The 26,839-nt window shown below is 39.7% G+C and overlaps 1 protein-coding gene across 1 annotated transcript; it reads right to left on the bottom strand.

Moving 5' to 3' along the window:
* Positions 1 to 181: 181 nt before the first annotated feature.
* RABEPK (Rab9 effector protein with kelch motifs) lies at positions 182 to 26,304 on the bottom strand. The gene is made up of 8 exons (XM_036749353.1): positions 26,170 to 26,304; positions 25,568 to 25,626; positions 21,128 to 21,285; positions 19,122 to 19,274; positions 12,214 to 12,375; positions 8,853 to 9,002; positions 5,951 to 6,100; positions 182 to 3,332 (listed from the first exon to the last, which is right to left on the bottom strand). The coding sequence occupies exons 2-8, from the start codon at positions 25,618 to 25,620 to the stop codon at positions 3,046 to 3,048; spliced, it is 1,113 nt and encodes a 370-aa protein (XP_036605248.1). The 5' UTR covers positions 25,621 to 25,626; positions 26,170 to 26,304; the 3' UTR covers positions 182 to 3,045.
* Between the last annotated feature and the right edge of the window lie 535 nt (positions 26,305 to 26,839).

The raw sequence follows: 26,839 nt of genomic DNA, 5'->3' as shown, positions 1-26,839 counted from the left end.
TTTCAGAGCCAACTAAGGTTACACACGGCTACATATTTCAGTGCTAGAATTGTTGTGTGTTAAACTAAAAGGGACTTTAAAGAGCATCTATGAAACTCAAAGGAGGAAAAAAAGGACCAGAGAGAATAGAACTTAGCAAAAGTTATACATGGATCACAACTTTTGACCTGTGGTAACAGTTATTTTTACTCCGCCTTGGCAACTTTGGAAATGACAACAGATTATACTTCAATCTTTGAGTGCTTTATTTATTTTGGTACTAATTCTTTAAACAATCTTTTCAAAAGTCTAAGCACATATGCATAGACATTGGGTACAAAGGGATGGATGACACTGAATTGGAGATTAATAACTTAGTTTCTGAAGGAATACTGAGCAAAAGGCTAGAGAATAATTACAAATAATCAAGTTTAACTTTGAAATAAGGTTTTTAGGATTCTCATCTACTCAATGGGGGTGTTAGACTAGATAGCCACTAAGGTATCTTCCAGTTCTAAATCTATGATCCCAAATTCTCTGCTTACAGAATATCTCCACTTGGACATCCCATTGGTCCCTTAAATTCAACATGCCCTAAATAGAGTTCATTACCTTTCTCCCCTAAATATGCTCCTCCTATTTTCACACCTCTGCCTCTTAGACTCCTTAGTTTCCTTCAAGAATCAAGTGACACCTGCATGAAACCTTTAATTCTCACCCCCATCTACTACGGCTAAAGACACCCCAAAATTATCTTGTATCTTTTGTAAATACCTATGACATGTACATGTTGTCTCCCTTGATTAAGCTCCTAAGGGCAGGAAATGTTTTCCTCTAGCATTTGTCACATAGCAGGAATTTAATGCTTGCCACACAGCGAGCTCTTTACAAATGCTTGTAGATTATTTCCATCTGCAATAGCACTATTCATCCAGTTTTCCACGTTCATAAGCATGAAGTTACTTTCCTTCCTTTTGCTCATATACAATCAATTATCAAGTCCTGTCAATTACATCTCTGCATATCTCCTGTCCTGTTCCCACTACCACCAACTTTCATGGTCATCTGCCTTGGTTACTGTAATAGCTTCCTTGCAGATATTTCTGCTCCTGCTCTTTGCTTCTTTGCTTCTACCAATCCATCCTTCATATTCTGCCGGAATACTATATTTTGTTTTGTTTTTACAAATAAATCTAGTCATGTCATTCTTCTGCTCAAAAATATTCCAGGACTTTCTATTGCCTCTTGGGTAAGATTGATTCCTTTGTCTGGCATCCAAGGCCCTCCACAATCTGTTACGATTTTCTTCTACATAACCTATGCTCCAGGAAAAATGGACTGCTTCCTGTCTCTAGAATCCACCATCTTCCCATGCCTGCTGTTGTTCACACTGTTCCCCTACACCTACCATGCCCGCCCTATGTCTCTAACCAAATTCCCAGCCATTATTTAATCCCAACCCAAATGTCAGCTATTCCAGGAAGCCATGCTTGATCTCCTAACACTCAATGAATTTTCCCCTCGAAATTCACATCACACTTTCTTTTGTACCTCTCTAATTTATGTCATGTGCTCTATAGCTATCTTATCTCCTTACTAGACTGTAAATAGCTGAAAGTAGAACTTGTGTCTTATCTAAACTTTCTCCTGGTATGCTGCACACCGTAGGCACTTAATAAACATTGATTATAAGTGAATGAATACTTTTTTTAAAGAGGCAATTGGAGTTAAGTGATTTGCCCAGGATGACACAGTTACTAAGTGTCTGAAGCTAGATCTGAACTCAGGTCCTCCTGATTATGAATGAATACTTGAAGCAGAAAGCTGGTGTCTGTAATAGTGAGATTAGGTAGATGAACTTAGGTAGAGACTTGAAAGTGAGGTAGAAATTTATATGTGATAATGTTTATCAATAGGTACCAGTTGTAGGTCTTATGTTTATAGAGTTATAGGAATCAGAACATGAAGGGTCCTCGGAGATCATCTAGGCTAACCTTCTCATTTTGTGCTTGAGGAAAATGAGACCAAGAGAGGTTAAATGACTTCCTAAGGTCATGCAGTAAAGCAGTCCAGCCAAGAAGTGTCACAAGGCTTTCTGATTCCAGTATTCTTTGGGCCAAACCATCCTTGTTTCTGCGAACTAAATTGTCTAAAAGCAAATCTCATAGTGATGTGCAAGACGTGGGGTAGGGAGGGAGGAGAGAGAGGAATAAAGGAAGTGACCGTTACTTTGAAGAGAGATCCTCCCAAGAACAGTGGGTCCAGTCCTATCATACAAAACTCAATGAAGTTAATGAATGTTCAATCTCTCCTTGAATGAATGGCTTTTTGCTGAAAACTGTTAAGTAGTCTGAGATCTCTTTTCAGTTCGAGCTGCAATGAATGAGTTTGCTGTAGAATTGCAGTTTAATACAGACCACCTGATTGTATTGCCTTTTGTGAAACATAGGCACATTGGTTGATAAGCTGTTTCTGCAACTATCTAGGTCCCAGTGCTAGTGCAATATAGGATTTCCATGCTCATAGGGAGAAAATGTGGTAGAGGGGTAAAATATTGGCCTAGGCATCAGGAAATGATGACAGTCCTGGTTCTTTTACTAGTTGGTGTGACCTCAGCAAGTTACTGAACCAACCACTAAGTCTTAATTTCCTTATAAGTAAAATAAGAGGGTTGGACCAGGTGATCTCTAAGCCTGTTTGGAATTCCAACATTTTGTGTTTCATGTTCTAATAGTCTATATCCTAAGGCAGAGGTTCTTAACATGGGGTTTGCAAACTTGTGGGGTTTTTTTTTAAAGCATCCATGATGCACACAAAAAGTTTGAGAACTAGCCTAAAGTCCCCTTCCATCTCTAACATCATATGATTTTTAAAGTTTTTTACTTTTATAGATCATTTTTTTTTCTGGTCAATCTGACAGTGCCAATATGGAAACACTTTACAGCACAAAACACTTAAGCTTCTAGCATAAAATTAATGTTGCAGTCTTATCTACCCCTAAGAGTTCTTCACTTCTAATTTCTTAAAATAGAAAATTTTAAAGGTATTAAGAAAACATGAATTTTATTAGTCAACTAGTGTTACAACACAGTCATTGTAGATTTCCCCTTCAGTATTCATCCCACCAAACACTAAGCACAGGAATGTGTCTGTCTCCTTCTGATCTAAGTCATCACCTTTCACAACTTCATCAGCCAAGCCTTCTTTTTCTACATTGCTATTAACATTGCCTACATTTGTATGTTCTTCTACAGAGGCAGGAGCCACACGCCAAGGAATGATGCACATTGAATGATCCAGTCGTCCAGGGGGTGAATATGTATTAAACTTAAGCAGGCTCCAGTGTTGTTTTTCTGTGTTTGAAAACAAACAAAAAACAACAACCCAGAAACATTTACACATTATTGTTGGAATTGAAAACTGGTAGGATCTTTGCAGAGAGCATTTTGGTAATATACAAACATCATAAAATGTTATCTGTTGTTCTAATAATTCCATTATTAAGAATAAACCCAAAGTATTATCATAAAGAAAAAAAATGATATATGTTCATATGTTGTCCAGTCATTTTCACTCATGTTGGACTCTTTGTAACCCCATTTGGGACTTTCTTGGCAAAGATGCTGGAGTGGTTTGCCATTTCCTTCTCCAGCTCATTTTACGGATGAGAAAACTAAGGCAAACGGGTAAGTGACTTGCCCAGGGTCACACAGCTAGTAAGTGTCTGGGAGCAGATTTGAACTCGGGAAGATGAGTCTTCCTGACTCATCTGGCACTCCATCGCACCACGTAGCTTCCCCTCTGTTCATGTATCTCTGTATATATTAGCACTGTTTGTAATTAGAAACAACTAGAAAAAACCTAAATACAGTAAAATTCAACTACTGAATAAACTATGAGATATCAAAATAATACTACAATGCCATTGAAATGACACATGAAGAATACAAAAAGCAGCACAATATAGTAGATAGAGGGCTAGCTAGATCCTAGCACAGTATCTGAAACATATGAGACATTTAGTTAAATGGTTATTGAAGAAGTAGATTAAGTCCTGTCCCTACACATACTAGCTATGTACCATGGGCAATAAATATATTTAACCTCTCAGTGTCCAGACTACAAATTACCGATGAGCCGCAAAGCTGCATTAATGGAGGGAGTTTCATACTGAGAGCTCTTTACTTCAGTGAACTCATAGATCTGAATTCCTCCCTCCAAAAAGAAAGAGAGGAATATAAAAACAGCTGAAAAGACATATAAAATAATGTGTTAGGGAAAGTAGAACCAAAACAGTAATCATATTGATTAAAGCCAGGTTTTAAAAAAATCTATAAACAAATACAGAGATTAATGGACAATTATGGACATGAGAGATAGGTTATATAGAAAGGAGGACTGCCTCCTTAAGAGTCAGGACCATGTACATTCAAGTTCTACCTTTGACACCTACTGGCTGTGTGAACCTGGACAGGTTATAACTTCTCAATGGTCCAGGCAACTCTCTAACACAGATAAAATGCAGAACAGTTACCATTTGCATTAGTAGAGGGAATTTCCTTAAAGCTTTCTGCACTGATAAAATCACAGGTTCAGGCAAATATTTAAAATGGATATATTATATGTAGAAAGCATTTTTAAGTATAAATAGCTGCAAATGTATTTTATTTGGTTTTTTCTATTGTTAGAAATTAAGAGATGGATAAATTATTTAAAAACAAAGAACAAAAAAGAGAAATAAACAGAAAGAAAGGGAGAAAATCAAAGGAACCAGTGTTTATAGCAAGGGTTCTTAATTTGTGGTCCATGCATTTTTTAAAAAAATATTTTTATAATGGTATTTCAATATAATTGATTTCCTTTGTAATTCTATGTATTTCACTTTATACATTTAAAAATATTACTCTGAGAAGGGGCCCATAGGCTTCACTAGACTGCCCAAGGGATCCTGGGCACAAAAAAAGGTTACTAACCATAGGTCTAGACAGCACGAAACCCACTCCCTCCCCAGCCCAAGTACTCTGGGATTCACTGCATAAGCCAGGCCTCTAAGATCTACACAACAGTAATAAAGAAAAATGCCCATAGTAGTTGCCTTCATGTCAAAATTTCTCCATAGAAGACTTATGTGAACTGATGCAAAGTGAAGTGAACAGAACCAGAACACTGTACACAGTAACCTCAATATTGTAAAGATGATCAACAGCACAAGACTTAGCTACTCTGATCAAGCCAATGGTCCAAGACAATTTTCTAAAGGATCTTTCATGAAAAATGGCATCCATGTCCACAAAGAGAATTGATTAACTGAGCGCAGATTGAAACATACCTCTTTCACTTTCTTTATATATCTTGGGGTTTTTTGGTGTGTGTCTTGTCTTTTGCAACACAGCTAATATGGAAATGGGGCAGCTAGGTGGTGCAGGGGATAAAAAGCCAGGTCAGGGATTAGGAAATCTCATCTGCCTGAGGCCAAATCTGGCCTCAGACACTAGCTGTGTGACCCTGAGCAAGTCATATAACCCTGTTTGCCTCAGTTTCCTCATCTGTAAGATGAACCAGAGAAAGGAATGGCAAACTACCCCAGTATCTTTGCCAAGAAAATCCCAAATGGGGTCACGAAGAGTTGGACGTGACTGAAATGAATGAACAACAACAATAAAATATGGAAATATGTTTTGCTTTACTTCACATCACGTTACTTGCCTTCTCAAGGGGTGAGAGAGAGGCAGAAGGGAGACAGAAAGTTTGTAACTCAATTTTAAAATGAATCTTAATGTTTTTACATGTAATTGGAAAATATTTAATTAAATAAAACTATATCACCAAAAAAAATTTTCCCATGTACCTCCTAATCCCTCAGACTCACTGCTACTCATATAGCCCCACTGAAAAATCTAAGTAATGTAGCATTTTCCAGAGTAACAATTGAAACCTTGGTTTATTAAAGAGGCAAAATTGAACTTCCTACCTATGTGATATCGGTACATTGTAGCCAGTGCCCCTGTGGAAGCCATCCCTCCAAAGATGTATATGTACTTCCCCATGGCCACAGCAGAATGGGCAGCACAGCCTGGTGGGACATCTCCTGTGGTCTCTATCTTCTCCCATTTCATGTCGTCTACCAAGAGAGGGGACATTATTTCAGAAGCAAATGAGAAAACAAGAGATTCATTTTAGGTACATTTCCCTGATTCTCCACCCAGCTGAAAATATTATCTCACTCTTCAAGTCTTCCCAGAATACTTCATGTCTCTCTCCTTTGCTACCATCACTCCTTACTTTGTATTATACTTACCCTCTGCTGTAGAGTGTAAGTTTCTTAAGAGCAGCGACTGTTCTGCAACTCTAACACCTAGGATGGTGCCTTGCCCATAATAGGTTCTTAATAAATGTTTTCAGAATTGAATTGACTATGTACAACTAGAATTGATCTGACATGTTATTGCCACACTGCCTAGAGTTTACAGATGATTTGGGGGCTTGAAAGCTGTCACTGGTGACTTTTTTCTTTTGAGGAGGAAGGCAGGGCAACTGGGGTTAAGTGACTTGTCCAAGGTCACACAGCTAGTAAGTATGTCAAGTGTCTGAGGCCAGATTTGAACTCAGGTCCTCCTGATTCCAGGGCCGGTGCTCTACTCACTGTGCCACCTAGCTGCCCCGTGTCACTGGTGATTTTCAAGTGGAATGGAGTAGAAAAAGAGCTAGTTTGGGAATTAAAGCACCTGAGTTCAAATCCTGCCTCTGATGTTTACTTGCCTGTGGATGAGCCTCAGGTCCTTTATTTACAAAATTAAAGGTTTGGCCTGTGAGATCCCTTTCAGTTCTAGAACAATTTTCGTATGAACCCTTTGTTTCACAAAAGGCAATATAGTCAGGTGGTTTGTATTAAACTGCAATTCTGCAGCAAACGTACATTACAGCTCCAACATAGCCCTCAAACTACTTACAGTTTCCAGCAAAAGGCCATTCATGGAGAGGAACTGAACATTCACTAACTTTATTTAAATGGTTTTGTAGGATAGAACTGGACCCACTGTTCTTGGGAGGATGTCTGTTTTCAAAGTAATGGTCCCTTCTCTGATTCTTGTCTCTCCTCCTTCCCTACCCCATGTCTTACACGTTACTATGAGATTTGCCTTTAGACAATTTAGTTCTTAGAGGCATGGATGGTTTAATCTAAAGAATATTGGAGTAAGAGTCAGGTCAGCTACCTGTGAATGGTGTAGAGGTGATGCTTGCTCAGGAAGCAGTCAGACTAGATGACCAGTTTGGACATCTCTCTTTCTAAAGTAGAAATGACTTAGACATAGATTAATGTTAATTTAAGTAAAATTTTCTGGCAGACATGAGCCTCGATTGCAAATTACAGTATTAGTATTACTAGTTTTTCCTTTGTCACCATGAAGGGACACAGATAAACTAAAGTTCATCCAGGAGCCAGAATCATGAGGAAACCATGTCCTTCAAAATCATATGAAAGAGTTGGGATATTTAGCCTGGTAGAGGAGAGAAAAGGATAATAGGGAGGAGGAGACATGATGGCTGTTTTAAAATACTTGCACACTTATTTTTAATTACTTTATTATTCCATGAAAGAACAGATAGGCTCATTCTGCTTGACCTCAAATGGCAAAACAAGGACCAAAAGTGATAAGGAGACAGAGTTTGGCTCCAAATAAAGAGTAACTTCCTAATAATTGAACAACTATTTCAATCCCAAAGTTGAATGAACTACTTTGGGATGTAATTAACTCTCAGACACTAAAAGTCTTGAAGTAGCACTTAAATCTGAACAGGACTTTAGAGAGCCCCTTGTTCATTTAAATCTTTGTTCTAAAAGCCACTGGTTCTATTTTGCCTGCTGTTTGCCCAAGGGAACAAACATGACACAATGAAGGGACACTGACAAACTAAAGTTTGTCCAGTGGCCAGAATCGTGAGGAAACCAAGGCAATGCCTAAGGGTGGTTATTGTAAACTGTCCTTATATAAAATCTGAGCTCTTTCTGGCCTTCTCAGAGCAGAACAGTGGGTCCTAAAAGCTGTTAAGCCTAGCTTCTTAATAATTAGAGCTCTTTCAACTACAATGAATAGTGGAGGAAAGAATACTGGAACTTGGGAGTCTAGAAACGTGGGCTAAGTGCCAATACATCTGTAAAATGGGCAAAATTATACTTTTTCTACATATTTTGCAGGGCTGATGAGAAGGAAGGTCCTTTATAAATTTCAAAACACCATAAGAAGCAGCAACACAATGTAGTGGAGGGACCACTGGCCTTGGAGTCAGGAAAGAACCAATCCCATCCATGAACTTATTAGTAGCATAACTATGGGCAAGTTGCTTAACTTCTCTGAGCCTCAGTTTCCTTATCTGTAAAATGAGGGGAAAAAACACCATAGCACCTATCTCATGGAGTGATTGTGAGGCTTAAGTAAGACTATACCTTAACAGCTTTGCAAATCCTAAAGCCTTATACTACTATCAGTTACTGTTATTAAGTGAAGATTTAGAAAAATACAGATGGATTTACAAGTGGATTCTATCAAACATTTAAAGAACAATTAATTCCAATATTATATAGACTATTTGGGAAAAATGGCAAAGAAAGAATCCTACCAAATTCTTTTTATGATACAAATATGGTACTGATACCTAAACTGGGAAGAACCAAAACAGAGAAAGGAAATTATAGACTAATTTCCCTAATGAATATAGATGCAAAAATTGGAAATAAAATATTAGCAAAAAGATTTTTAACATATTATTCAGCATGATGATCTGCTTGCAAATTTATATATCTGGTACACCACAAACTGTTTTTAAAAGTTATTGCTCCCATTCCCCTCCCCCCCCATTTTTACTTCACTTACTTGTGTCTATGCAATACAGATCATCATAGAATTCATCTCCTGCCAAGCCACCATGGACAAAGAGCTTTGGCCCCAATGCCACCATCACATGGCCATGACGGGGTCGGGGTGGTTCCCCACAGGTTTCTGGCTGTGACCAGGTCAATGTTGCTGAAAATGTAAAATACAATGACATTAGGCAGCAGTACTTTGGAAACACATAGGCACCCCTCAACCGCATGTATACTGGCATCACTTAAAATAGGAAACTTTTGAAGTTTACAGAGCCATTCTCTGAGAATAGATGTACCTCATTTCACGCTGCAGGTCATTCCTGGAAAGTTGTGTTTAAATAGGATCCTGGTGAATAAGCTGTCACAGTGGAGAGAGCTCAAGACATGGGCTCAAATGAGCCAGGTTCAACTCTTGGCTCTGGCATTTTGTGGCTATGTTACTGTGGCTATGTCCCCTCACCCCTTAGAGGCCCAGCTTCCTCTTTCATAAAATGTAGATAATAAAATTGGCAGCACGTCCCTTACAGGGCTATAGTGAACGAAGTGCTTTATAAACATTAAAGTGTTCTGCAAATGGGAGCTCTTATTATACCCACAGATTTAGATCTAGAAGAGAACTTAGCATCTAGAGACCATCCACGGTCACAAAATGTGAAGAGGCAGAAGAAATGTCAGAAAAGACTGTCACATTGTAGCACTTGGCTTGGCTTTCATCTGCCCCTAAACATTCGACTTTGTATCCTACTATTTGTGTGCCTATAAATTTTTTTTGATGGGGGGAGGTTGGGTAAGGCAGGTAGATGTCAGAGTCCTAGCCTTGAAATCAGGAAGGCTTGCCTACAAATTCTACCTCAGACACGTATTAAACTATGTGATCTGAGGCAAACTGTTTAACCTCTCTGTCTGCTTTCTCATCTGTAAAATGGGGATAATAATAGCACTGCCTCTCAGGGTTGTGAAGATCACATGAGATTATATATGTATGCACAGGTGTGTACACATATATAAATGGGATTTACAAACCTTAAAGTACTATGTAAATGGTAACTATTATTATTGCTAAATTCTTTCCACCGATAAAGATTAGCAAATGGTCTGTAACTTGTAGTCTTGGGGAGTTGCCTGGAGGCACTGAGAGGTTAAATGATGCCAGAAGGTAGGTATATGAGGTGGTGCTTATCCTCGATTCTTCCTCACTCTAGCTCTATGCATGCCATATCTCCTCTCTTTAGGTTTGCAGGTCTTTGAAGGAAAGAATTATGGCACTTTTCATCTTTGAATTCAGGGATTAGCCCAGAGCCTTGCAAAGGTGCTTGCTAAATGTTTGCTGAATTATTATTTAAAATTATTCTATACACATTTCTATTTATCAGTTTTTTTCTCTGGATGCAGATAGGGCGGGGGCGAGGGAAAAAAAGGAAAAAAATTTATGCGATAATTTTGTTGTACATTTGAAGGGAATACTAGATGTGCAGTTTCATATATAATCATCTTTTTTATTGCACAATGCTATGGAAATGCTTGTTGTATTCCATAACTTAAAAATAAAAAAGTGATCCTGACCTCTTGGAGGCTCTCTCAATGGTGTGCAAGTTCTGGTAGGTTCTACTCAACTGGAGAGGTTTTGAGTACAGACTTATAGAAGGACCACACTTCCACAGTTCAAGAACCGAGTGAGCTAAGAGCAAAGAGGCTCATCGCTAGAAGGTTGGCCAAAAGGTGATGGGTTTTTTTGGTCAAAGTCATTAATGAAATAGATTACTGTTGTTATTATGTAAAGGATCCCTATAGTCCAGTCTTTTTTGAAAGTGACAGAATCCTTTGGTGATATGATGAACAATCCCTTTATTTCCCTCCACTAAATTTATCTGTTCTGTAGCTGAAGTTTTTGTGTGTTAGGTTTTCTCAAAGCAAGCCCCACCTGGAATGGAAAATGCAAATGAAAATTATATTTCAAATGTGCCATCACTCTTTTTAAGTCTCATTCAAAACTGCCCACTGCCAATAGAAAGAAATGTAAATGAAATCACTGTTGGGAGTTTCCAGTGAGAACTTGAAAGCAGGTCTAGATCAACAGATGACAGACGGTTAGAGCTGGAAGGGATCTCTGAACACACAATGTGAAAATATAGATCCTAAAATATCTGAGTGGGAATGAACCTTAGAACATTTAAAATATAGAAGAGAGGAGGTCAGAGCTGGAGAAACCTTAGAAATCATCTAATCCAGCCTTCTCATTTTATGGATGAGAAATCTGAGATAGATATGGAAGAAAATCTAGACCCACTCAGCATTTAATTTTGGGGCTAAGGCTCAAAAACTTTCCATAAAAGACAAACCTCAGAGTTCAAGCATATTTGAACTTTATGTCCAAAAGATGCCAAATGACTTACCTAGTAGTCAGTGGTGGAATAGAGGTTAGAACTCAGACCTTTTGACATTCCAAACAGGGATCTTTCCATGCTGCCATACTGTCTGATATTTATATTCTGTCTCCCTAACTCAACTGTAAGCTCCTTTGATCAGGGACCAGGTGCCCTATATCTGTCTCCCTCATAATATCAAATACCATGTTTTGCAAAGGAAGTACCCAATTTCAATTCAATAAATAACATTTAAATGGCTATTATGTACTCAGCCCTGTGGTCAGTACTATAGACACAAAGATAAAAAAATGACAGTTTCTAACCTCAAGAAATTTTCAATCTACTAGGGGTTTGGATGGGTATATAATAATGATGCAAATAAATGTGAAACAAAGCAGAATATGATGGAGGGGGGTGGAAAGAAAGATCCAAAGTGCTCTAGAAAAATATGAGGAAGGAAAGACTACTTTCAGCAGAGGAAATCAGAAAAGGCTTCATTGAGGAGGTGACACCTAAGCTGGACCTTGAATAAAGAAAAGATTCTTGAAAAAAATAATTAAAAATTTTTTAAAAGGTTCTCAAAAGTTGGAGATGAAGAGGAGTGCTTCAGTCATTGGGGATGGCCTACATGGTTGTACAATAAAAGAAAACAGCTGCACGAGACCAGGGAACAGCTAAGTAATCCAGTTTGGCCAGCACCTAGAATGTATTAAGGAGATATAATATGACATTACTCATTTGAAATCATGTTATAGAAGGTCATGAATGCCATGACATTTATATTTTATCTTATGGGAAATGGGGAATCACTGAAGGATTTTGGTGAGGGGAAGCCATGATGAAACTTGTACATTAGAAAGATTATTTTGGCAGCAGTATCAAGGACAGATTCAGGAGGAGAAAGGTGAAATAAAGAGGCTATTAAAAATAGTATAAGAAAGAGGTGATGAGGGCCTGAAATTTGCTGGATGTCTGAATAAATCAATCATTCGTTAGCCATACTTGCGTCAAATACGTGGAGCTGTGTGTCCTGAACAGGCTTGGCGCCTTTCTCCCCACCACCAAAAACATAAAGTTGGTTTCCAATGACTGCGGATGCTGTGTGAAATGTTCTTGGGGATGGCGGTGTGCCAGTCACATCAGGAGTGCTCCATATCCTGGTTTCTGATCCACATGTAATTTTTGTAAGACAATTTTGGGTTAGCAGGGTTATCATATCATCATCATCATCATCATACTGCAAGGCCAGGAGCCAATTCTATATTTAATGAGAGCCAGCATTTACATATTAATTGAAAGTTTGCAAAGAGCTTTATATATATTGTGTCATATGATTCTCACCACAAACCTGTAAAGTGGGCATTTAAAAGTATCCCCGTTTTGTCCATCAATTGGGAGATGGCTAGAAAAGTTAGAGTATTTGACTTTGATGGAATACTATTGTACTATAAGAAATGACGAAGGGGATGGTCTCAGGAAAACCTGGGAGATCCTAAACTGATGCTGAGTGAGGTGAGCAGAACCAGGAGAACAATTTACACAGTAACAGCAGTATCATAAAGACAATAAACTCTGAAAGACTTAGCGAATCTGATCAATAAAAAGATCTACCATAATCCCAAGATTCAAGATGAAAAATGCTATTTTTCTCCAGATGAAGGACTGATGGACTTAGAGTGAATACAGAACCATATTTTTTCTCTTTCTTTCCTCCTTTTTCTTTTCTTTTTTCATTCTTTTCTGGGAATATAATTAACATGCAAATGTGTTTTGCATGACTTCATGTTCATGATGGTTATTTTAATTCTTGCCTTCTCTTCGGATGGAGAAGGGTAAAGGGAGGAAGAAAATTTAGAACTGAAAATAAAAAATGAAATTGAATAAAAAGTTATCCCCATTTTATTGATGAGGAAATTGAGGCTGAGAGGTTAAGTGATTTGCCCAGGGTTACACAGCAACTAAACTGTCTGAGGGAGGATTTGAACTCAGGTCTTCTTGACTCCAAATCTAGCACTCATCCATTGTGCCACCTAGCTACCACCGATAGTATTTCAATATTTCAGGGATCCATATCCTCTACTAATGTAGGACACAACCCCTCTGTACTTTAGTAGATGATCATAATAAAATAGACATTCATAATGAATCACTGCAGTCAAAGACATTCATTCCCTGGTGGCCAACTCCCTGGTGGTTAACTTCTCTGCACTCAGCTGGTCTGGTCCTCTGACAGAAACGCAGGATATTGTAGGCCTAAACTTGTAGTTTTTCCAGCTTTGTTTGCATTTTGCTGGTACAGTCCCTGAGAACTCATGGCTCTTATCATAAGCAATAATAAAATTCTTATTCAGTTCAATGAATGAAACTTTATTAAGCCCTTACAGTTTGTAGAGCACTGTGCATGGCGCTGGGGGGGCGAGACATAAGTGCCTCAAAGGCTGCTCTGCACATAATAATGTCTTAATTAAAGTATTGTTGAACTTGTATTTTAAAATAGGGATCAAGGGAGATAATTACCTTTAAGGTGGAATTCTAGGCAATGGGAGGTAGGGGTATAAGGGCTATGGTGGTGACATTTTAATAGCAACTCACATTTCTACTATGTTTAAAGGTTTATAAAATACTTTCCTCCTAGGCTGGTAATGCAAAGATTACCATCCCTATTGTACTGAAAAGAAAAGTGAAGTTCATAAAGCATAATAACTTGCCATGGGTCACACAACTAACAAATATCAGTGACAAGACTTGAACTCAGATCTTCCCAATCAAAATCCTGGTACCTATTATCTACAGATCCCCAGGTCACTCCTTTTCTTTCCTTAATGAGTTCCATATCTGGCTCATGGTACTTCTCTCTTCCCCAATTCCTGCCATCATACTAAGGGACCTTCAACATACATATTAACTTTGCCTCAAAAACCCTGATCACCAAGTTCATCAGCCTACTCACTTCTCATGAGTTACTCTTCCAGGCCACCTCAGCCACATACAAAGATGGTCATACCTTTGAGCTTGCCATCACCCACTAATGTGCCATATCTATGTTTAAGAATTCTTAAATTCCCTTATCTGATTACAGTCTGATTGGCTTTTTATCTGTCCCTCTGCCTTCTCTTACAAAACCCTACTCTTTGCACTGAGCCCCAATGCCTTGACCCCTCAATAATCTCCTCAGCCAAATTATCTGTACTAACCACTCTTTCCTCTTCTCCCCATCTTGACCCCTTGGTGAACTAATTCAACTCTACACTGTCCTCCTCTTTCGAATGTTCAGCCCCCTTATCATATTACCAATTGTGCCCAGCCAAGCCTCAATTTTGGATCATTCCCACCATTTGTCACCTTCGTTCTTACACATGTGCTGCTAAATGAAGGTGGAGGACATCACACAACTCTTCTAACTGGGGCTATTACAAACTTACGTTACACAATCTCAACTGGGTCTTCACTGCTGCTAGGCAATCCTGCTATACCTCTCTTTATCAATTCACTCTCCCATTCTCCACAGTGGCTGTTCCAAAACTTTTCATCCCTCCTCAAACCTCTCATAGCTCCCGCTCCCCCCAGCCTTTCAGCTGGGAACCTTGCCGTACATTTCACAGAAGAAATTGAGGCCATTCACTGTGAACTCTCTCTTCTCTCCTCTTCCTCATTCATCACTCAGATACTTCTGCCCTTTCTCCTCCTTCACCCCTGTCTCCCATGATGAAGTGGCCTTACTCCTTACCAAGGCTAACCCCTCTACTTGCTCAAGTGATCCCATTCTAGCCTGTCTCCTCCAACAGACTGCCCCCTTTGTCATTCCCATTCTTTCACTTATTTTAATCTCTCCTTACCTACTGGCTCATTTCCTACAGCTTACAAACATGCCCATGTATCACCCATCTTACAAAAACCCCATTTGATTCTTCCGTCTCCAGTAACTCTCATCCTATATCTCTTCTGACCTCAAAAAGTCTGTCTACAATAGGTTACTCCTCTTTCTCTCTTTTCTCTCTTCTTAGCCCCTTACAATTTACCTTCTGACCTTATCTTTCCACCAAAACTACTCTCTCCAAGGTTACTAATGATCTTAGTTGCCAGACCCAATGGCCTTTTCTCAGTCTTCATTCTCCTTAACCACTCTGCGGCTTTTGACACTGATGACCACTCTCTCGTCAATACTCTCTTCTCTCTAGGTTTTTCGAACACCACTCTCTTCTGGTTCTCCTCATACCTATCTGACTGCTCCTTCTCTGTCTCCTTTGATGGATCCTCTTTCAGCTGATGTCTTCTAACCATAGCTATCCCTTAGGGTTCTCTCCTGGGTCCTCTTCTCTTCTCCCTCTATACTTCACTTGGTGATCTTACCACTTTCCATGGATTTAATTGCCATCTCTATGCTCATGATTCTCAAATCTATTTATCCTGCCCTGAACTCTCTGTTGACCTCTAATTTCCAGTTGCCTCTTGGCCATTTTGAAGTGGATGTCCAGTAGACATCTTAAACTCAATATGTCTAAAATAAAACTCATTATCTTTCCCCTAAACCCTCCCTCCCCTTCTACTTTCCCTATTACTATAGAGGGTAACACCATCCTCTCAGTCCCTCAGAGTCAAAATGTAGGGGTCATCCAGGATTCCTCACTAACTCTCATCTTCTGCCATAGCCAGTCTGTTGCCAAGGCTGGCCAATTTCACCTTGACAAACCCTTCTCTCTTCTGACACTGCCACCGCTCTAGTGCAGGCCCTCATCACCTCACACCTGAATTACTGCAATAACCTGCTGTGAGTCAGCCTGCTTCCAATCTCTCCCTACTTCAGCAGACGCTCCATTCAGCCACCAAAGTGATTTTTCTAAAGCACAAGTCCAATCATCTCTCTCTCTCTCTCTCTCTCTCTCTCTCTCTCTCTCTCTCTCTCTCTCACACACACACACACACACACACACATCCTACCTCTACTTAATAAACTCCAGTGCCTCTAGGATCAAATACAAAATGCTCTGTCTGTCATTCAAAGCCCTTCATAACCTAGCCTCTCTTACCTTTCCAGTCTTCTTACACCTGTCCTCCCCAACATGTACTCTTCAGTCCAATGATACTGACTGTTACACAAACAAGACACTTTATCTCTCAGCTCCCAGAATTTTCTCTGGCTGTCCCTCATGCCTGGAATGTTCTCCCTCCTCTGCTTCAACTACTGGCTTTCCTGGCTTTCATTAAGTACCAGCTAAAAAATCACTTTGTACAGGAAGTATTCCCCAACCCCTCCTAATTTCACTGCCTTCCCTGTTAGTTATTTCTTTTTTTTATCCTGTATTACAGCTTGTTTTGTAAAAATTTGTTTACATGTTGTCTCCCTCATTAGATTGTAAGTTCCTTGAGGGCAGGGACTGTCTTTTGTCTCTTTTTGTATCTCCAGCACTTAGCACAGTGTCTAGCACATGACAGGTACTTAATAAATGTTTATTGACTGAAGACCAAGACTTGCATATATCTTGTATAACCTAGTTTTTTTTGCATGCCTCTCCCATTAAAATATAATACACTTGAGGTCAGAGACCATATTTTTGCCTTTCTTTGCATTCTCAGCACAGAAAATAGCATATCATAGGTATCAGATAAATGCTTGTTAACTGATTGACTATCACCATTATACAACAATGCTTCACTTAGAGGAGGGAAGGAGGGAGGAAGAGAGAGAGAGAGAGAGAGAGAGTTTCTGGCTCCCTTCAAATTAAAACATGTAGGAAACCATCATATTTATCTTATTGTCCCTATAGATGCCAGCTCTGGGAGAAACCTCCCAGAGTTCACTAAAACCCATAATTGTAATAAAGTTGACCACGATCTTAATAAAAATCCCATATATGTATTGCATATGTCCACAAAGTTTTAATAACTTAAAACTGCATTAAGATTTTTTGTGATATGCAAAGATACACACACATACATATATAAATATAAACACATACATGTATATAGGTACAAAATATAAACATACATATGCACATATACATATTACATATACATATGTGTGTAATGATATATATGCATGTATGTAGTGATTTATGACTACAAACCAAAAACCTGCAACATATACTACTTTATTTAATCCTCACAACAGCCTCTGATGGGAAGTGGGAAGTAACTGACAGTTCAGAAAGCTAAAGTGATTTGGCCCAAGTCACGTTGCTGCCAAGCGTTGGAGCTGGCACTTGAACACGGGTGTTCTAATCCAGAGCCCACTGCTAAGAAGACACAGCACAACAGTGTGGAAAGAGCACTGCACCTGGAGCTTGAATCTTGGCTCTGACACACGTCGCCCCTCAGCCTCACTTTTCTCATTCGTAAAAAGGAGAGAATCTCATTTGCACTATCTCCCTTACAGGAATGTCTCATGGAAGAATACTCTGTAAAGTGCTAAGAAATGTGAGCTGTCATTGAGAGATCAGTTCCTGTCTCTCCTACTTACCAGCTTTGTGACCATGAACAGGCTACTTGTCATCATTGGGCCTCAGTATCCCAGTATATAAAATGTGCCACTTAGCTGCCTTTAAGTACAACTCTCAGGCTCTTTCCTCTATCCCCCACTGGATCTCAGAGTACGAGGCCATATCTGCAATTTGTCTTAATTATAAAAGCCATCCACAATGTTCTTTGTCTTTGATATTTCTTGGCCTAGTGTCAAATTTATATTTTCTAGGGAAGGGACAGGAGCTAATGCAGGATCATTTCCTATAACAGGAAATTTCAACGCCATCAACATCCATATTCTCTCTACTACAACTCCTACCAGAATCAAGGCCCTAGTTCTGTTCTCTATCCTGACCAGTTAGATTTGCACAAGAGGAATATTATTTCCCTTCTCCTTAAGCTTGTAAATGATTTACAAGTGGCTGAAGGAAGTGGGTGAGTGGGTGGGTCTAAGACCTGAGTCTTGGGAAGCACAGGGAGAAAAAGGATAGCTGTCTTAAAGGGAGACCACTTGCTGGGGGGTTGTGGGTTCTTGTTCAAGGTTGGGTTGGCCTTCCGAAGTCTCTTATAAACCTAGAGTTCTGTGAAGGACTACTCTGTGAAAGTGGGATTAGACTTGTTCTTATAGGAACAGTGTGTGGGAAGTAGCAGAGGGGCAGATTTCTATTTCTTATGAAGAAACATATCCTAACAATCAGAGCAATCCACAAACAGGATGAGTTGGCTTCAGAGGTAATGAACTCCCTGTCCTTGGACATTTTTTAATAGAAGCTAGATGAGTACTTGTGATTCTTTCTGGCTCTGAGATTTGGAAAAATATATTGTTCATAAGGGAGACTGAGTAAGATTGTATGAATGGTTCAGTACAACCCACGTCCTTTCCTGGAAAACCAATTCAGATGCAACCATTCTGACAGCTGATTAACAGAGTCAAAGAATCCAGGAGTTGGAAAGGACCTTAGGGGTCATTTAGTCCAGCCCCCTACTCAGGGTAAGAATTCCTTCTACAACATTATCCTGACACATACTTGAATCATAGCATTTAAATCTAGAAACAATTCACTCTAACCCCTTTATTTTATAGATGAAAAAAACTGAGGCCTGAATAGGCTAAGTGACTTGCAAAGGTGAGAGGTAGGATTCAAACCTCTATTTTCTCTAAATTCACTACATCACCTACTGTCTCTCTCCTCTGGATACACTCTGGTTTTTCAATGTCCTTTCAAAATGTGGAGAATAGTATAGAATAAAACATGTGAAGGACTGCACATTTTCTCAAACATAAATCAAGAAAATCTAATCTACTTTCAGATTATTCTAGGAAATAAAACCCTTATTTTCTATAATATCAGCTTTGTCATACACTTATTCACTATAATCTAAATAATTTCTTCCATAGGAAATGAGATTATTTCCTCATCAGGGAATGAAGATAGCCATGAGGCACTTACCAAGATCCAATACTTGTAAGCAATTTCGGTTCCCTGATTGGTCTGCTCCTCCAAATACCCAGATCCTGCCAGGGGTACTGAGGGGAAGGAAGCTGGCATGCTCATACCGGGCCAATAGACCCTCACAGTCCACTTCGTTCCATTGATGGGCAGCTATAAAACATTTTCAACAATTACTGGGTTGGTTGGTCAGTCTCCTCTCCTGGATACACTGGTTTATGCTGCTTATGGCAAAGAAGTAATCTTCTGTGTACCAGTGTCAATTGTAAATGCAGCCAGCCAACTGACCTTACATATAACAATTAGCACATATTCATTGAATTGAAGTGATCCAAATAGTTCATAAGACAAGAAGGCATCTCCTAAGTGTATGTTAATGATAGAAAGTATAATTTCCTGAGAGTACTTTTTATGAGCCTATAGAAGACAAACTCAACATCCCAACACTTTTAGCTCGACTACAAAAAATAGTTTATTTTATTCAATTGCACAGTCATCCATAGAACATTAAAAATAAAAGAATAATAGGCAAGTGACTGATTCCAGGATTGTACCTGTCTGAACTACCTTAAAGAAGATGAGAACAATGAATTTTCTATAATAATAATAATAATAATAATAATAGCTTACTAGAACCAGGACAACATTGTACACAGTAACAGCAACATTGTGCGATGACCAACTTTGATAGACTTGGCTCTTCTCTGTAATACAATGATCTAAGACAATTTCAAAAGACTCATGATGGAAAATGCTATCCACATCCAGAGAAAGAACTATTTGAATGCAGATTGAAACATGTTATTTTCTCTCTATACTTTCTTTCTTGTGGTTCTCCCCCTTTGTTCAGATTCTTCTTTCACAACATGACTAATGTGGAAACATGTTTAATATGATTGTACATGTACAGCCTATATCAGATTGCTTGCCATCTTGGGGAGAAGGGAAGGGAGGGAGGGAGGGAAAGAAAAAATCTTTTAGGAGTACATGCTGAAAACTATCTTTACATGTAATTGGAAAAAAATAAAATACCATTAAATAGGAAAAACTAACAATAGATCACATTTTTTTTTAGTGTTTACTAGTTCTTCTATAATATAAGAAAGACTAGAGGGAAGTCTCCGATACATTGGGTAGATCCTCTTTGGACATTTTAGGGAAAGACATGGGCAAGAATTGTGCAGCATAAGGTGAAGAGTTTGATCTTCAGCAGTGAAGGCTGTCTATATACACACTGAGATTTATTTGAAATTGAAAGCTTATTAAGAGTTTTATGACCACTATCTCAATTGAATGAATGAATAAATGAAAAAACATTCATTGTTTCCTATATGCAAACAATCCTGGGAGGTTGCTAATAATAGAATAATGATAGCTTACACATATAGAGCACTTTATTAATTAAGCGGTTTCTCAGATTGTTTCTGGGAGGTCAGCAGTGCAAATACTATCCCCATTTTACAGATGAGGAAGTAGAGGCTCAGGGAGCCACATGATTGTAAGATGTGTAGCTGCAAGGGAACTTCGAGATCATCTTGTCAAGCCTCCTCATGTAATAGATAAAGTAACTGAAACTCAGAGAGTTAAGTGACTTGTCCAAAGTCACACAGGTAGTATATAACAGAGCCAGGATTCACCCTCAATATACCTGACTGCAAGAGAAACGTAAGTCACGAACTTTTTTCCTTACCTCTGTAAAGGACATCTTTATTTTTTCAGTGTTTTCACTCGTTTTAACTTTACAATAATGTTAGGACTGGTCATAGGATCCCAGGGTAATAGAGCTGAAAGAGACCTTAGTAGCATCTTCACTTTATAGATGAGAAAATCGAGGCTCAGAGAGTTTAAAGGATTTGCTCAAGGTCACAAGGCAGAGCTGCCGTTCAAGCCATAAGCTCCATTCAAACTAAATCGGCTGAGAATTTTGTAGAAATCCCTCTTTGGCAACCCTAACCAAAGGGACAGTAGAGTTTGAAATCAAGACACTCTGCAGTTCTTTATCTTACCCAGATCAATGCAGTGCACATCCGAGAAGCTGCCATTAGGATTTGCTCCCCCAACTATGAAGACTTTTCCTTGATCTGTATCTTGACCAGGGGGAAGGAAGAGGCAGTTATGGCCAACTCGAGCACAGGGACCATGTCCAGGGGGAGCCAAGGAGTACCTGCCAACAGGATTTTGTGTTCAAGAGACCAGAGTGATAAATAAATGAAGTGGTGTGTGCTTTCCTTCACCATTAAATATGCACCAGGGAAAAGGAGTCTCGTGCACAGTGTGATGGTCTAATTCAAAGGAGCATTTTCCATGTGAATAGAAGCAGTGGGGTAGTGTAGTGGAAAGAGAACTGGAAGTGGAGTCAGTGGAGCTGGGTTACACTAGCTATGTGACCATAAAAAAGTCACTCGATCTTTTTTGAGCCTAAATTTTCTCTTCTGTAAAATGATGGTAATACAGCTTGAACTATCCATGTCATACGGCTATAGTAATATATACATATGTGTGTGTATGTATATACATATATTCATTAGAGGTAATTTGCTGCCTACCCTCTATATAGTAGTATCTTTGTATGTTTTTTCAGTGTTTCCACTCCTTTTCACTTCACAACAACCAGTTAAAGTTAGTCATAGGATCCCAGGGTAACAGACTTAGAGTTGGAGGGGAATTTTTAAAAGGCCATCATCTTGTCTTACCCCTTCATTTTACGGATGAAGCAACTGAGGTCAAGTGATGGCATAAGGTTACACCCTTGTGTGTAGGTGGAAGAGTCAGAATTCAAACTCAGAGCCTCTGACTCACAATCCAGCTTTCATTCCTGGACTTCTCATTTTGTAGATGGGGAAATTCAGGTTCAGAAATGTCAGAACAATTTACTCGAGGGACATTTATCTAAAGTGTACTGGAACTGGGTCTAGAACTGTGGCCTCTTGACTCCACTGGGCCCAGGGAATTTTCATTAAAATGAACTTTGTAGGAACACCTCTCATAGACCTGTATGAGGGAAGTATTTCGTAGACCATAAAGTACCAAATAAATGTCAGTTATTATTATTGCTAGACCTTGTTACCTTCTATTAACCACCTTTTTCATTGGTGACCATGACCAAAAAAACCAATTACCTAGTGGCCAGCTTTCAATACTTAGCTAGATAGGTCCTTGGACGGAAGACAGTTTTTTGCCCCTCTCCCCGCAAAATTGCCTTGTATTTATTTTGTATATACATATATATATATACACACACACACATATGTATATGTATATATACATATATATGTATATATACATATATACACACATACACACACACATATCTCTCCGTCTCTCCCACAGAATGTAAGGAACTGTTCCATTCTTTTGTCCTTGTATCTCTAGCAACTAGCATAGTGCCTGACACATAATAGGCTTAATTAATGCTTGTTGGGTGATTGATTGAGATGATTGCACATGTGATTGATCGACTGGCCTTTACCCAAAGCCTTTCCAGTTTGGCAGGACCTACCAGAGCCTAGACTTTGCTGGAGCTGCCTTCAAGAACCTAGAGGCATTTCTAACACATAATGAGGCATCAGAGTAGGCTTATTAACCCTAATGTCATGAAATACTACCTGAGAAATACTAGTTAATACGTTTCCTAAATAACTACAAAGGAGAAACGGATATATCTTTAACAGATGAAATAAGGGATCCATTTATTTTAATCAAAAAATTATTTTAAATGTGCATGTCGTTCAGTTGCAGTCATGTCTGACTCTGTGACCCCATTTGGTGTTTTCTTGGCAAAGATACTGGACTGGTTTGCCATTTCCTTCTCCAGCTCATTTTACAGATGTGGAAACTGAGGCAAACAGGGTTAAGTGACTTGCCCAGGGTTAGCTAGTAAGTATTTGAGACCAGATTTGAACTCAGGAAGATGAATCTTCTTGACTCCAGGCCCCCAACTCTATCCACTGCATCACCTAGCTGCCCTTTGTTGTTGTTTGTCCTTTGTTCTCAAAGAAGGTGGTGTCATGACTTGCAAATGAATTGCATTTAAGTGAGACAGGGCTGTGCAAAGTCACCAGCCTCACTCTCTCCTCTGGAGCCATCTGGGTCCAATGGCAAGGATGACTGGAGATGGCCCCAGATGCAAGCTAAGGTCTTTCCCAGGTCTCCATTTGTCTGAACAATGCCCATACAGTGATTAAGGCTGGGTAAGAAATGAGACAAAGAATGGCCTCTTTTACCAAGTCAAAAAAAAAAAATCAATCTGGGAGATGAAGACCCTCAGGTTTTCTGGCCAAAACAGAAACAATCACTATGTACACTCACTCTGAACCATCAGAGGCCAAATGATAACCAGATGAGGCTTGGGCTGGGACCTCTTGTTGGCCAGTCAATGAGACCCACAATGCTTTGGGTTTAAAGCATGGTCCTTAAAAAGAAATCTAGCCCATAAACTCCAACATATCTTGCAGGGTTTCAGTGATCAATATTTCTACTTCTTTGGGCAGAGCACCCCCAGGTAAGGGTATGATTTTCTATGTGGACAGAGGGAGAGGATGGAGGAAAAGAAGGAGGGAGGGAGAGGAGGCAAGGAGAAAAGGGATGGAAGGAAGGGAGGGAGGGAGAGAGGAAGGAAGGAACGAATGAACAAACAAAGGAAGGAAGGAGCTGTATTGCTCAACTGGACCTGGCCGGCTGGGTCCCCAGTGGAGCTGCCCTTTGACTGTAGATAGGACAAGCATAATGATAGCTTTCACATTTACAGCTCTTCACTAATTGGTTAAACATATTATCTCTTTGGAGCCTTTCAGTCATCCTAGGAGGTAGATAGAGGGGGCATCATTACCCTCCCATTTTACATATGAAATAACTGTCTCAGAGATGTAAAATGAACTTAGGGGGCATCTTGTCATAGAATCATGAAATTTAGAGCAGAAGGGGACCTTAGACATTATCTCATTAACCTTTTTTATTTTATAGATTAGAAAACTAGGGCTCAGAGAGATTAAGTGATTTACCCAAAGTCAGCTAGTTAATGTAGAAGAAGGGTACATGTTTTCCCCTCCATCCAAATCCTTTTTCACTGACTACAGTAACTTGCCTAGGGTCACACAGTCAGGAAGTGTTGGAGCTGGGATTCCAACTAGGGATTTCTGACTCTAAATCTAGGGCCCCTTCTACTACACCACACTGCTTCTAAAGAGAACCACATTGCTATTCTGAGCAATGCGTAGAGGAATAGGGATGCCGATTTAACTGAAACCATCTTCTCATACTGGAAAATAGATGAAATAGGTAATAAGAAATCACCATCATTAGCTTTAGAACCGAGAACATCAGCTAGTAATTGATTTAATTCTACCCAATAAATGCACTTTAGTAAAATGATTGTCTGCTTTGCAGTAATTATGACTCTGATCCTCTTAAAAAATCAGTTTGAATCTAAATACAGAGGGTACTCTGTGAGAGGGAGCATGGAGTAGTAGACAGAGAAGTAGGCTTAGAATCAGGGAAAACCAGCTTCATAGTCCTTATTTTGATACAAAGGAACTTTGTAACCCCAGGAAAGTTCCTTAATTTTCTAAAACTCTTAATCTGCATAAGTAAATGGAATTTCTTATACTGATAAAAATAGTAAGTCCAACCAAAATTTATGACTGCTGGAAGAACTATAGGATCTATAGAAGACTTATAGAGTTCTATAGGGTCTCTATTCATCTTTTTTTTTTTTAATTGTAAACTATTTCATTTAAATCACAGCACTTTGGAGCTGGAAGGGACCTTGATGGTTATGTGATATGACCCTCTGATTTGACTGGTGAGCAAACAGGCCCACAAAGGGGAATGGTAGGATGGAAAGAATACTCACTAAACTTGTGTGTCAGAAGACTTGAGTTCAAATTGATGCCACTCCCCTGACTACCTTAGCTGTATGACCTAGGACAGAGATGTCAAACAGCAGCCTGTGGGCTGCATGTGGCCCACAAAACTTCCCAGTGCAGCTGAATGAGACTGAAATGTAATTGAGAAATGTTTAAGAAAAAAAATACAATAAAGCATAGATAATTGTAAAATGTGGTTTTCTAAGTCAATATGCAGCCTTTAGGGATCTAAAGGGATCTATACACAGATAGTGGCCTCCTTCTATTTAAGTTTGACACCACTGATCTTGGACAAGTATTGGATAAGTATTTTCTCCTTAATGTACTTCAGTTTTCTCATTTGTAAAATGACAGGGTTGGACTACTATAGATGATCCCTAAGGTTCCTTCCAGTGACTACTGGCTCTGTTACTAGCTAGCTAGCTATATGACTTTAGGCAAGCTGCTTTACTTGGTTTTCTCACCTGAAGACCAGAGGCCCTCTAAGCTCCCTTCCGACTCTGACATTCTCTAAAGCACTTTGTCCAATACGCTATAGCTAGTCTTTGGCACAAGTATGCACTCAAATCTTCCATTACTGACCATGTTGCCTTCTGGGGGCAGTCTCCAGGCTCCAAGACTTGAAGTAGCTTCATGGTATCCTAGAAAGGTGAAATAGAGGGACTTTTTAGTAACTCACTATTGTTACCAGTGGCCTCCTGATAATGCCAGGCTCAGGAAAGCTGTAAGCTTTGCCATGAGGACTTTTGTGCGGCCATTCGTGCCCATCATGGCATTAAAAAAAAACAAACCAAAAAACCAAGTCCTGATCTCTGTAGACTTTTATTGCATAGGACCCCAAAGATGCAGTCCCCAGTAAGTTACAAAGCCATACTCCAGGGTGGGTGGGTGGGGTGGGGTAGTCAACCACTTTGTACTTGTGGGATTAAGGGGATAACAAGAGTGAAGGAGGTGGCTCGTGTGCTCTCGCTTAGTAAATATGCAACGGCACAAGCTTTAACATAGAGATAGCCTGTTTTTAAGGGCTCATCCCTTAGCAAGCTGCTCCCCCATTCTAGTATCAATCACCCTTCTCCCGGCTCCAACCTGTCCACTCTTCGTTGTCACCTTTTCAAACCTTCCAGTTCCCGCCTCCCCACCCCCACCCCCAATCCGGTAGCTCCAGCTCACCCCCTCCCACTCACCCCCAAATTGCTTCCTGTGTATTGAACTCTTGCTCGCGATCTGCTCGATCTGGGGGCTGGGGAAGCTCCAGAACGTGTGGGGCCCAGGACGGCGTTACCACGATACCTGCCTTGCTCAGGCGTGCGAGTGGCCTCGGTCTCTCCGGGGCCACAGGATCCGCCCCGCTTAGAGCCTGGGGCTCCACCTTCCGCCTGCACTGATAGAAGGGGGAGGGGAAAGGGGAGAGGTTTAGCCTCTGTGGTTGAGGGTAAAGCTGTTGCTCTGCTGGTTCTGTAGTAACAGTGATAACTCACATTTCTAGAGCGCTTTAAGGCTTATAATAATAACAGCTCTAATTTTTTGTAGCGCATTAAGGTTTGCTAAGTGCCTTGCCTGCACATCTCTTTTGATCCTCAGGATGATCTGTGAGGTTATGTGTGCTTTACCCTTAAAGCACTAGAAATGTGAGGTGTTAATTTCTGTTGTCCTTGAACCATGGTTTCATTGGAGTATGGAACCCTCAGCAAGCAAACCCTCTGTGAAGATCTGCTGTTCTGCAGTTTACAATCTCGGAAAATTACCTTGGGCTCTGAGAGGTTAAGAACCTGACTTTCTGTGGGTCAAACAGGCCCTACTATGTGACAGAGCCAAGCCTTGAAACCAGGTCTCCAGAATCGGCACTCTTGCCAC

The sequence above is a fragment of the Trichosurus vulpecula genome, chromosome 3 (assembly GCF_011100635.1).
Source record: "Trichosurus vulpecula isolate mTriVul1 chromosome 3, mTriVul1.pri, whole genome shotgun sequence".
NCBI classification, from domain to species: domain Eukaryota; kingdom Metazoa; phylum Chordata; class Mammalia; order Diprotodontia; family Phalangeridae; genus Trichosurus; species Trichosurus vulpecula.
The sequence above is the reverse complement of the archived record's forward strand: the minus strand, read 5'-3'. Positions and strand labels throughout refer to the sequence as shown.

Excerpts from the sequence above, each read along its gene's own strand:
- RABEPK (XM_036749353.1), bottom strand. The coding sequence starts at position 25,620 with ATGAAGCTACTTCAAGTCTTGGAGCCTGGAGACTGCCCCCAGAAGGCA. Across the intron at positions 21,286-25,567 it reads TGCCCCCAGAAGGCAACATG|GTACTCCTTGGCTCCCCCTG; the intron begins GTCAGTAATGGA and ends TCCTGTTGGCAG. Across the intron at positions 9,003-12,213 it reads GCTCCACGTATTTGACGCAA|CAACATTGACCTGGTCACAG; the intron begins GTATGGCTAACG and ends TTACATTTTCAG.